At 34.4% G+C, this 12,963-nt stretch overlaps 3 protein-coding genes across 3 annotated transcripts; all 3 read left to right on the top strand.

The window, feature by feature from the left end:
* The first annotated feature begins 123 nt into the window (after positions 1 to 123).
* On the top strand, positions 124 to 3,296 carry LOC148304695 (lipase 3-like). Its single transcript, XM_088267841.1, has 5 exons — positions 124 to 286; positions 993 to 1,191; positions 1,561 to 1,925; positions 2,027 to 2,185; positions 2,800 to 3,296. Exons 1-5 carry the CDS (start codon positions 149 to 151, stop codon positions 3,178 to 3,180), a joined length of 1,242 nt encoding a protein of 413 aa, XP_088123967.1. The 5' UTR covers positions 124 to 148; the 3' UTR covers positions 3,181 to 3,296.
* A 1,241-nt stretch (positions 3,297 to 4,537) lies between these two features.
* Positions 4,538 to 6,922, top strand: LOC148304696 (lipase 3-like). Its single transcript, XM_088267838.1, has 5 exons — positions 4,538 to 4,681; positions 5,424 to 5,622; positions 5,761 to 6,125; positions 6,206 to 6,364; positions 6,489 to 6,922. Exons 1-5 carry the CDS (start codon positions 4,538 to 4,540, stop codon positions 6,867 to 6,869), a joined length of 1,248 nt encoding a protein of 415 aa, XP_088123964.1. The 3' UTR covers positions 6,870 to 6,922.
* Positions 6,923 to 9,338: 2,416 nt separating this feature from the next.
* Positions 9,339 to 12,513, top strand: LOC148304697 (lipase 3-like). Its single transcript, XM_088267796.1, has 5 exons — positions 9,339 to 9,510; positions 10,574 to 10,772; positions 10,868 to 11,238; positions 11,319 to 11,477; positions 12,002 to 12,513. The coding sequence occupies exons 1-5, from the start codon at positions 9,367 to 9,369 to the stop codon at positions 12,380 to 12,382; spliced, it is 1,254 nt and encodes a 417-aa protein (XP_088123922.1). The 5' UTR covers positions 9,339 to 9,366; the 3' UTR covers positions 12,383 to 12,513.
* Positions 12,514 to 12,963: the final 450 nt, after the last annotated feature.

Raw genomic sequence — 12,963 nt, forward strand, 5'->3', positions numbered from 1 at the left:
AAGCATTTATATTTCATTAAATAATTGGTAAAGTATCACTAATCAATATAATTAGATCGATAGAGGACGATATCTTCGAATTATCAGGTATAAAAGTACACATTGCCGGAGATTATCAGTCGCAGAAAGTAAACAAGTATCACAAAACATGGTGCTCAAGATCTTCGTGTTTCTCGTTTTGGCAGCATTAGGAGGAAAATCTCCCCATGGAGAAGAATATCTGGCTTCCTTATCAGACGCTGGACGCATTGATATTTCCATTCAAGAAGATGCCATGCTAGACGTTGTAAGTCCACTCGAAACTCTTTATTATTATTTCTATCACTGTCACCAGTTTTGAAAGTCCTGGTTCAGAAATATTTTTTCTTCAAGAAGTCTCTCTCTACCTTCTTTCAATTTATTGTCCTCGAAGACGATGAGTTTCGAATTTCTTTGGTTTACAAGTTGTAGCTATATATGCTCGTTTTACACTGAAATAAAAAGTCTATACCAAAAAAATCAGATAAGACTGGTTCTCACCTCCTCTATCCTCACCCTCTATTCTCACCTCCTCACCCCCTCATCCAGTTAACGTCATTATATTTTCTAGTAAATCACCTGGGCTCAGGACCCATGCGTCTAAAACATCAAAGCAAACGTAAAAGCCGTCGTTAAACGTAAAAGTTTTTCAGTATATCAATACCTACCCGTGTAATATTTCATGAATTTTATCTATTGTATTTGGTTTCTGTTTTTTTGATTAAAGATAACGCCAAAATAATAATAATGGAAAATTGATAGAAAAACAAATACATCATAAACAATTCATACAATTTGCGCAGGTAAATCGGACATAAATTACCATTGTTATCTCACTGAACTTAACGAAAATGGTCGCATTCGTTACTTTTTTTGGCATATGGGTCATTATAATTAATTAAAGAAGATATTTTTAATAGATATTGATTAAATGTAATTTTCATTTGATGTATTGAACACTTTTCTATTGACAGCCAGGTCTTTTGGTAAAATATGGCTACCCGTCCGAAGTCCATACAGTGGCCACCAGCGATGGCTACATCCTCACGATGCACAGAATCCCATACGGGAAGGGGCAGGACCCACAGAAGGACAGACCCGTGGTCTTCCTCATGCATGGACTTCTCTGTTCCTCGGCAGATTGGATCAACATGGGACCTCATAGCGGATTTGGTATTTGCTTTTTTTTTTTAATGATGCATATATCGTAGTCGTACAGGAGAAAGTGACCAACTAACAAAACGTAAAATGTTCAGGAGTGCCATTTAAGTCACTTTTGCTCGGCGAGAAAATAAACATCAATGCAGTTAGTCATATTTAACAAGTCAATATATTATACTTCCAAGTTTAAAATCGCTTTGGGATTTTTTAAGGGCAATATTAAGCTAGTCAGAAATCAAATAGTCTATAATCACGTTTTCGTAAAAAATGCACTTGGTTACTTTCTCCTGTATGACTACGATATAAGTATTATGATAACTGATGATAAATTTGTCTGCTTTAAATCCCAAAGAAATGAAAATATTTTAAATTGTTTTTCAGGTTATATGTTATCTGATGAAGGTTACGATGTCTGGATGGGAAATGCTCGTGGAAACTTTTACTCCCGCAAACATATTACTCTTGACCCAGATGCGAATTCCACCTTTTGGCAGTTTAGCTGGAATGAAATCGGGTATTACGATCTCCCTGCTATGATTGACTACGTGTTGGATAAGACGGGTAAACCTCAGCTGCACTATGTTGGTCACTCTCAGGGAGGCACCACATTCTTAGTTATGGGATCTACAAGACCAGAATACAACAGTAAAATCAAGACGATGCAAGCTCTTGCTCCTGGTTCTTATATGTCAAACACGAAGAGCCCCCTAGTCAGATATTTGGCTCAGATATTAGACACATTAGAGGTATGGTATAGTATAATATACAACTTACGAACTCTTAATTTTGCTGTCATTATACATACATAGCTCTATCAATAATTTATTTTGATCGTTTTAAATTTCAGGTTTTGACATCACTAATTGGATTGAATGAGTTCTTGCCAAGCAGTGAATTCATGGCTATTGCTGGAGAACTTCTCTGCAATGATAATTCAACCTTTCAACCAATTTGCACCAATGTTCTATTCCTTCTTTGCGGATATAATCCGGATCAGATGAACACTGTAAGTTAAAAGAATAATGCATATATATATAAGACAATTTTTTAACATCTCATCAAAGATTAAGAAGAATAAGGAATTCTGGTCATTTACGGGGCTGACAACCGTCATAGGCTGGTTTAAGTGATCACTTTACACACGTGTAACATTCACCAATTCTACCCATTATTGACAACCACACTACTCAAATTCTTGGAAGTTCTATATATATTAACCAATTTTGAAACGTCTCACCAATAGATGTCTCTAGTGAAGTTTTAGTGATTCAAGAACAATGTTTCAAAATTGGTCCATATATATATATAATATCCAAGAATTTGAGTAGTGTGGTTGTCAATAATGGGTAGAATTGGTGAATGTTACACGTGTGTAAAGTGATCACTTAAACCAGTTTATGACTGTCGTTAGCCCCGTAAATGCCCATAATTCCATATTCTTCTTCATCTTTGATGAAATGTCAAAAAAATATGAAAATAACTCCTGCAATTGGAGATAATCCAGATTTTGTGAACAAGTATTTGGACACACTCAAAATGTTGTCTAATATATGTACAACATTTTGATTTCTTTATTTTAAACTACATTTTCAAATTCGTCATTATTTCCGTTTATTTCAGACGATGTTGCCTGTTATCATGGGCCACACTCCAGCGGGAGCAGCTAGCAAACAGCTAATTCACTTCGGTCAGCTACACATATCGGCTATGTTCCGTAAATATGATTTCGGCCAAGTCAGAAACTTGTTAGTATATGGACAAACAACGCCTCCCGACTATTCTCTCAAGGAAGTCACTGCTCCAGTATTTATTCACTACTCTGATAACGATTGGCTGGTGGATCCCATCGATGTGGAGCAATTGTACAGAGAATTAGGAAACCCGATCGGAAAGTACAGAGTGGAAGATCCCTTGTTCAACCATCTTGATTTCCTATGGGCAATCGACGCCAAGAAGTTACTATATAATCGGGTAGTCGAATTGATGAAATCTAACGAATGAAACCTATTTTCGAAGTATAAGGAGTGCATATTATTGCGGCAAACGAGCGATTTCTTTCATACTATATATCAGTGTATTATATTAATACGACACATGTTATAAATTTGAAAAAAAAACATACCATCTGAAATATTTTATTACAATGATTAATGAAACACTTGTTTTTATACCACTTGAGTTTTATTAAAGACTGCTAGTTTCGAAACCTAAACTTCCATCGTCAGGTCTGAATAATAACTAAAATATAAGATAAAAAAACTGTTCTATAAATAAGGAGAGGGGTTAGTTAAGGGGAAGGGGTAAGTCAAGGTTGGTTAGTAGTCTTTAATAAAACTCAAGTGGTATTAAAGCAAGTGTTTCTTTAATCATTGTAACATGTCTTACCACAAAGTTAATGCTGAAACAATAAATTAAATAAATGTTTTATTAATACCACTAGATACTTTTATCAATCCTACCCCTGCAGAGAGAATGGAACGCCACATTCACCTGTCCTTATACATTCCTACCTTTCTTTACATCCATACATCTAGTCGTAGATGTTATTCGGTTACGCAGACTTTTGACACTGCCAGATTTTACGTTCAGATTGATCTGGTCTTTCACGATATTACGAGTATCAATTGAGCAAAACATTTTGAAAATCCCAGTATGTGTAAATTAACTGGTGATTTGTTGATTTTCGCTTTTTAACATTTATATAAAACCAGCTCTACCCCTACACGTGTTGCTGTGGCTGCGTCTGGTAAAATGAGAATGAAAAAATAATTTAGGAAATCATTTGTAATGTTTGATTTAACAATGCTTGTGAAGCAATGAAAATATTTAAAATCCATGAAGCAACACGAAGCACACTGTCCACCATGAACAATGTTTTGTATTAATTATGTTGTAAGCTTCAACAGATGGCGCTGCCATTGCGATAAAAAATGATTTTATTTGACAGGTTGAGTTTAAGATTTTTAACATACGAACACTCACATTTTTATTTACATAGATAGATAAAAATACTCGCATGTTCGATGTCTCAATTGTATCTGTGAATAACTTGAGATTTGAGATTTTGAACAAACCATCATTTACATTTTATACATAAGTATACACGGATTTCTATAAAGTATAAATCAAATAAAGCAACTCATTCGAAATACTGTGTAATATAGAACATCTGGTTTAATCAAGTGTTTTTGGGGGTGTTGAAGCATATTATCTTTTATTTAATAATAGGCAAAGATTCACAGATAAATCGATCAATATTAATTAGATCGATAGAGTACGATATCTTCAAATTGTCAGGTATAAAAGTACACATGGCCAAGGATTATCAGTCGCAGAAAGTATAGACAAGTATCACAACATGGTGCTCAAAATCTTCGTGTTGCTTGCTTTGGCAACTGCAGTACTGGGGGGAAAATCTCCCAATGGGGAAGAATATCTGGCTTCCTTATCAGACGCTGGACGCATTGACATTTCCATTCAAGAAGATGCCATGTTAGACGTTGTAAGTCCACTCGAAAGCCCTTATTATTATATCGATCACTGTCACCAATTTTGAAAGTCCTAGTGATTCAGAAAATTTTTTCATTGACAAGTCTTTCGCTACGTTCTTACAATTCTTTATCCTCGAAGATTTTGAGTTTCAAGTCTTACAAAAAAGAAACATATAAAGCCGGTTCTCACCTTCCTACCCTCATCTAGAGATTTCCAGTGATAATTTATATCAATGCCTACCCGTACAATATTTCATGATTTTTATCCGGTGTATTTATTTTCAGATAGTCGATTCAAGATTAAATAAAAACCATCGTAATGGCCCACTAATATGAAAACAAATACATAAACGAGTATCATAAACAATTCATAAAATTTTACACGGTGAATTGGACAAAAATTAGCATTGCATTTCATTTAAAAACGAACGCAGTCTCATTTGCTATGGGTTTTTGACATATGTATGTTTATGTAGATCTTCTTTATTGACTATAGAAGGTGATGATATTGATAATATGAGGGTATTTAAAATAAATAATCACGACCATCTATATCCTAAAACCGAGTGTAGATCGGCCTAATCCCTTTTTCGAATGGATTTTTCGTTACGAGGTAAAACTTTTAACATGATTTGTGAATACGGGTAATGTCATAAAACCCAGTGGACTCGTGTATATTTTACGATGTTTAAATTCCAATATCCAATTTCCCAAACATAACCTAATTATTCTTCATCATTTCCTTCATGTCAGCCTGGTCTACTTACAAAATATGGCTTCCCATCCGAAGTTCATACAGTGACCACCAGCGATGGCTACATCCTCACCATGCACAGAATCCCCTACGGGAAGGGACAGGATCCACAGAAGGACAGACCTGTGGTCTTCCTCATGCATGGACTCCTCAGTTCTTCGGCAGACTGGATCAACATGGGACCTCACAGTGCCTTCGGTAAATATTCTAAAAAATAAATAAAACTGAAAAAAAAACACAAGAAAATCATTCGATAGAAAAGTATATATTTCAATATAATAATAAATGTTATATTAATAAATATTTTTATATTTAAAATAAATGTTTGTATTCCAGGTTACATGGTATCTGACGAAGGTTTCGATGTCTGGATGGGAAATGCTCGTGGAAACTTTTACTCCCGCAAACACGCCACTCTCGACCCTGATGCAAATTCCACTTTTTGGCAGTTTAGCTGGAATGAAATTGGGTATTACGATCTCCCTGCCATGATTGACTACGTGTTGGATAAGACAGGTAAACCTCAGCTACACTACGTTGGTCACTCTCAAGGATGTACCTCTTTCTTCGTGATGGGATCTACAAGACCAGAATACAATAGTAAAATCAAGACGATGCAAGCTCTTGCTCCTCCTGCTTACATGTCAAACTTGAAGAGCCCTGTAATCAAATATTTGGCTCCGTTGGCGGACACAATAGAGGTGTGGTATAATTACAACCACTTATATATTTTTTGGAACTACAATACATCTTTCAATAATTTGACCGTCTTAAATTTCAGACTCTGTTATCACTCATTGGAATTAATGAATTTTTGCCAAGTAATGAATTTACGGCTATTGCTGGAGAGCTTCTCTGCAATGATAATTCAACCTTTCAACCAATTTGCACCAATATTATCTTCATTCTTTGCGGATATAATCCTGATCAGATGAACACTGTAAGTTGCTTTTTTAACTTTATTTTCATTTCTTCTACTAGTATTCCTACTGAGGGAACATTTAACAATACAAATCATACTGATTTTTTGGTGGATGTGCAATGATTGTTGGTGTTTATTTCAGACGATGATGCCCGTCATCATGGGTCATGCTCCAGCGGGAGCAGCTAGCAAACAGCTAGTTCACTATGGTCAGCTACACGTATCGGCTATGTTCCGTAAATATGACTTCGGCCAAGTCAGAAACTTGTTAGTATATGGACAAACAACGCCCCCCGACTACTCTCTGAAGGACATCACCGCTCCCGTGTTCCTTCACTACTCTGATAACGATTGGATGGTGGATCCCATCGATGTGGAGCAATTGTACAGAGAATTAGGAAATCCGATCGGAAAGTACAGAGTGGAAGATCCCTTATTCAACCATGTCGATTTTATATGGGCAATCGACGCCAAGACGTTGCTATTTGATCGCGTTGTTGAATTGATGAAGTCCAACGAATGAAGTACATTTCGGAAGTAAAAGGAAAATATTATCGTATGGCATCATATCAGATATCTGAGTATCAGCAAACCTGATTTTTTATTTTTTTCCATGATTCATTATTGTATTATATTAATACAACGAATGTTATTACATTCTTCTAAAATATATATATTTACTATCGAACAAGCTTTTTATTTTTTCTGTACAGATTTTTATTACTTGTATCTCATTTTTCTAACTAGAATGCAAATGGAATCAACATGGGAAGTATTTTAGATAAATATTCTTGGTGAACTGTAGCACTCTCTGAGCTGAAAATAATTGACCGAAAAAATTAATTAAATAACGACTTTTATTAAATAAGTAGTTATTAAAATAGATAATTTAAAACATAAGTTTTACTTGTTGAATACCACTTATTATGAAATAGTGGTATTTACCAAATAAAACCTGAATTAAAAATGGATGGATATTATCACAATGTGACTGCCGAATCAACTAATGAAATTATATCATTTATAGCTAATAACGCCAATCAGTACACAAATCTGGTTGAGTATTGCGTATTTCTAGGTTCTAATATATTTTATTATTTATCCCAATCGGGTAACCGAAAAATAAACAATTTGCGATTACTCAAATCTCTAGTTTGAGATCAAAAAGCCACAGACGGAGTTATATTATATTAATTTTAAATTTTAATTGTCAGACAGGGTTGACACACTGAGTCACACACGCATCTTTTTACTAAATTTAATATTATAACTAAATGATAACTCTCAATATTTTCGTAATGGTGGTGGAAAATTTTACGAAAAACACGCAAAAATTGAGAAAAATAGAACTCAGTGTCGTTCAAAACAATCGATCAAAATATTGAATACTTGTATTGATAAGAAAGCCAAAATTAAAAAAAATAAAAGCACTGAATAAATATAAAGACAGTAAAAGAAGAAACACTCATGTATTCTTTTTTATTTGTTCAATATTAAAATGATTCAAACTAATGAAAAAAATGTATGAAATTAAAGTAAAAATATAAATGAAAAAATTGTTGTGAAATTTGGGAAAAAATAAAGCTTTTTTTAAACAACTTTATGATCTTATAAACTTTAGCTTGGAATGCTAAGTTCACAATTATTTTGTTACATTATTTGTCAAAGAAAGTAATTATGGATAATGAGCTATGATAATAAGTATTTTTTTAATTGATTTTACTAAAGGTACATATGAGATTAACCCGAAGATTGGATGATATGGGTCCGTTAGACCCATCCGCCTTTAATGTTCTGATTATTATAATGGTAGATTTCAGTTAAAATTATTTGTCAGTTGAATTACTAGTCGTAAACGAAAAAACGAAAGTAATACAACAACACACACGCATATATATATATATATATATATATATATATATATATATATATATATATATATATATATATATATATATATATATATATATATATATATATATATATATATATATATATATATATATATATATATATATATATATATATATATATGAGATACTTGTATCGCCATCGCCAAAAGTGCCATGTCTAAGCTAGACAAAATTTGGAAAGACCGGGGTGTGAGTAACAACACCAAGATGAAGCTTGTCAGGAGCTTGGTCCACTCCATTTTTCTCTATGCTGCTGAAACATGGACTATAAAAGCAGCAGAAAGGAGAAAAATTGATGCCTTCGAAATGTGGTGTTGGAGGCGCATGCTCCGAATTCCATGGACAGCTAGACGCACCAATGAGTCCATTCGCCAGGAACTACGCTTGGATGGCTTGTCTCTGGCCAATATCTGTACCCGACGGATTCTCCAGTTCTTTGGACACGTTGCGCGTGGCAACGAGGATAGCCTGGAACGACTAGTTGTGATCGGTAGCCTGGAGGGAAAGAGAGGGAGAGGAAGATCCCCACACGATGGACCGATCAAATTAAGGCAGCAGCAGGCACCTCAGTGGTTGGAGCGCTACGTGCAGCGCAGTCAAGGGATAACTGGAGAAGAGTCATTGCTTCTGCAAGGGTCACAACCCTCAGCAATGAGGATTAAGACGGAGAAGAAGAGATACTTGTAGTATATTTTTGATAATAGTTTTTTTTTCATATTATAAAAATTCAAAAACTGATTTATCGAACGGCTCATAATATTCCAATTTCCCAAAAACCTTAATAGATTCCTATTCGATTTAGTAGATAGATATAATTCGCCACAATAATTATCGATATACCTGTAGACTAGCAGATTCACCCATGATAACTGAATTAGGGTTATATATTATCCGTTTGCCATGTACACTCATAGCTCGTAAGTATTAACATTGTTTTTCTGCGAGGATTAGACGGATTATCTATTTTTCTTTGAATATGTCTAAACTGGTAGATAATTCGGATAATCTTTGAAAGATCGATAGGGGTCAATATCGTCATTTTATCGGGTATAAAAGAATACATAATCGGGGATTGTCTCAGTCACGGAAATTTAACGCAACCATAACATGTTCTTGAAGTTCTTCGTGTTCCTGGCTTTCGCTACATTAGTATGGGGAGGAAAATCTCCTAACGGGGAGAAATATTTTGCGAGCTTGTCAAAATCTGAACGGATCGACCTTTCTATTGAGGAGGATGCTAAGTTAGACGTAGTAAGTTCAAAAATTTCATCATTGTCACAATATTTTGGCAAATCAATTACTTTTATATACAAAATGATCCAGACGAATAAATTTAAGAGAAAATTCATTTCGTAATAACAATTTCCGTCCTCCTTCATAGTCAACATTAGCTACCATACTGGAAGTCCCGGGATCGATTTCCAGGATGTCAAAATACTTTTTCACTCTAATCATTTCATATTACCCTGGACTAGTACCGGAATAAAAATGATAATCGTGCTTCATCTAAAATTAGTCCGTAGTTGTAGTGTACATAGATAGATAGGTATATATTTTTAAATAAGATTTATTGTATGTATTTTGCACTGAAAACATCAAAAACCATTTTAGACCCAGGAAACTCCTTTTCTCATCACCTGAATTTTAAATAAGTTTTTTTTACCAATCTGATAAAATTAAATATATTCAAATTCTTAAGTACCTACAAGCAAATCAGTGATAACAGTACCACAGTTTTGAGAATTTTTGTGACTTAAATAAAGACTGGTGGCTATTTTTTTCTTTCTTTCGAAGATTCTTAAGTTAATACTAAAGATTATTGTTTCTCAACGTTTGTATCGTAGCCCTCCAGATGGTCGTGATGACGTATAAGAGGGGTCGCAATCTGCCTAAAAAATAAGATCCGTATGGTGTAGACACATTTTTTGTCACAATAGATTTTAAGAAATAGTGGCATTTAACCAAGTAAAATTTATATTTAAAATAAGTCAGTCTTAGTTATTAATGCAAAAATCTCAATGGAACTTTCTTTTTTTGGAACGTTTTTTACTATAAAACAGCGAAATGCTCATGACAATTTTGTAGATACATAATTCAAAACTAATCAAATCATTTTGTTTAAAAAAATGCTAATCCATTTCTTATCACAGAATATAATAATTGAAGGATTACCTTTAAATACCTGATAAAAATACTTTATTAATTGTCTTCTTCATTTCCAAAATCAGCTCTGTATAATAATGATAAAAATAGTGACATATAATAATTGAAATGTAATTTGCATTTGATTTATTGAACTCTTTTCTATTTACAGCCAGGTCTTCTGGTAAAATATGGCTACCCATCCGAAGTCCATACAGTGACCACCAGCGATGGCTACATTCTCACCATGCACAGAATCCCCTACGGGAAGGGTCAGGATCCACAGAAGGACAGACCCGTGGTCTTCCTCATGCATGGACTTCTCAGTTCTTCGGCAGACTGGATAAACATGGGCCCTCACAGTGGCTTCGGTAAATATCATGACTATTTTACTTTACACAGCTTCCAAGAAAAAAAAAACGTTACATGTGCAATATAATAATAAATGTTTGTATTTGTATTCCAGGATACCTGTTGGCTGACGAAGGGTTCGATGTCTGGATGGGAAATGCTCGTGGAAACTTCTACTCCCGCAAGCACACCTCTTTTAATCCTGATGCAATCTTGAATTCCAAATTCTGGAAGTTTAGCTGGAATGAAATCGGTTATTACGATCTCCCTGCCATGATTGACTACGTGTTAGGCAAAACTAAAAAAACTCAGCTGCACTATGCTGGCCACTCTCAAGGAACGACCTCATTCTTCGTGATGGGATCTACAAGACCAGAATACAATAAGAAAATCAGGTCCATGCATGCTCTTGCTCCAGTGGCTTACATGTCAAATTTGAAGAGTCCTCTAGTTCGACTTATGGCTCCCATGGCAAACACAATTGAGGTGAGTGGTTATAAATTATCATCCCATACATTTTATCTGCAACTGGAATTATGTCTTTAATGTTTGACGAATTATTTTAGCTATTGACATCACTAATTGGAGTCAACGAGTTCTTACCGAGTAATGAACTGATGGCTATGGCTGGAAAACTCTTATGTGATGATAACGCTCTATTCCAACCCGTGTGCACAAATTTCCTATTCCTTCTTTGCGGGTTTAATCCTGATCAGATGAACAATGTAAGTTGAAAGAATATTTTACCAACATAACATTTAAATAAATCGATTTATTAAGCATTTCACAACATTTTGAGTATGTCCAAATACTTGTTCACAAAATCTGGATTATTTCCAATTACAGGAGTTATTTTCATATTATTTTGGATTATCTCAAATTACAGGAGTTATTTTCATATTATTTTTTGACATCTCATCAAAGATGAAGAAGAATATGGATTAAGATTATTTCCATATTCTTCTTCATCTTTGATGAGATGTCAAAAAATAATATGAAAATAACTCCTGTAATTTGAGATAATCCAGATTTTGTGAACAAGTATTTGGACACACTAAAAATGTTGTTAATAAATTATCTGGTCAAATTAAAAGCTTAAATTATGAAAAAGGAAAATGGTATTATCTGGCGTTTCTCATGTGTGTGATTATAGTATAATCCAGGACTCGGACCTCACATACTAATATAAGAGTTTCTGCTAAATAAAAATTCTGGTCTGGTTGAAAAATGGTTATCGCTGTTTTTTCAGACAATGCTGCCTGTCATCATGGGCCACACTCCAGCGGGAGCTTCGAGTAAGCAGATGGTTCACTATGGTCAAGAATACATGTCAGCCAAGTTCCGTAAATACGACTTCGGCTTGATCGGAAACATGGGCGAATATGGATCATCAAAGCCTCCAAACTACCCTCTTAAGGCCGTCACGGCTCCCGTGTTTCTTCACTACTCTGATAATGATTGGATGGCGGAGCCTGTTGATGTGGACCAGTTGTACAAAGAGCTAGGAAACCCTCAGGGGAAATTCAGGGTGCAAGATCCCAAGTTCAACCATCTCGATTTCATGTGGGCAATCGACGTCAGGAAGTTACTGTATAATCGCATCGTTAATTTGATGAAAGCTTACAATTAACAACTTTTTAAAATTGTATGTAAATTCATGTTGCTCCAACAAACGAGCGATTTCGTTAATTATACTTAATCATTGTATTATGTTAATACACCTTTATTTTATTTTATTAAAATGAATATTTTTATACCTTATGGTTCTTTTTTATTTACTATTTCTTCAATATCATTTACGTTTTGCTACCGTACTTCCGGTCTTCCTAGGGGGTCAAAATACATGTTTTGAATATTGAAAGCATTAACTAGTAATAAATGTAACCCTGAAGAGGGCAACAGGTTGTTGCCGAAACTAGTTGGTTAAATAAAAATGTGAGTGGATCAGAACACAAAGTATTTTTATTTCTCGAAATAATAGGTCAAAATACAGATTTTAAAATCACTTTAATGTCTTGTACCTGAAAAGCCGAACTCTTCACCTAGATATCAAATAAATTACAATCAAGATAACATTGCATCGATGCGATGCAGTGCCTTATGCACCTTGCGAAAGGGTTAGAACAAGATAAAATTATTAAATAAATAAACACAAGTAAAAATTTGTTCACTTAACTCAAGGGACCACTCAAGAAACCACATATTACAAGC

This window comes from Brachycentrus maculatus, unplaced genomic scaffold, assembly GCF_059751285.1.
Source record: "Brachycentrus maculatus isolate JH-2025_06_01 unplaced genomic scaffold, ASM5975128v1 h1tg000306l, whole genome shotgun sequence".
Classification (NCBI taxonomy): Eukaryota; Metazoa; Arthropoda; class Insecta; order Trichoptera; family Brachycentridae; genus Brachycentrus; species Brachycentrus maculatus.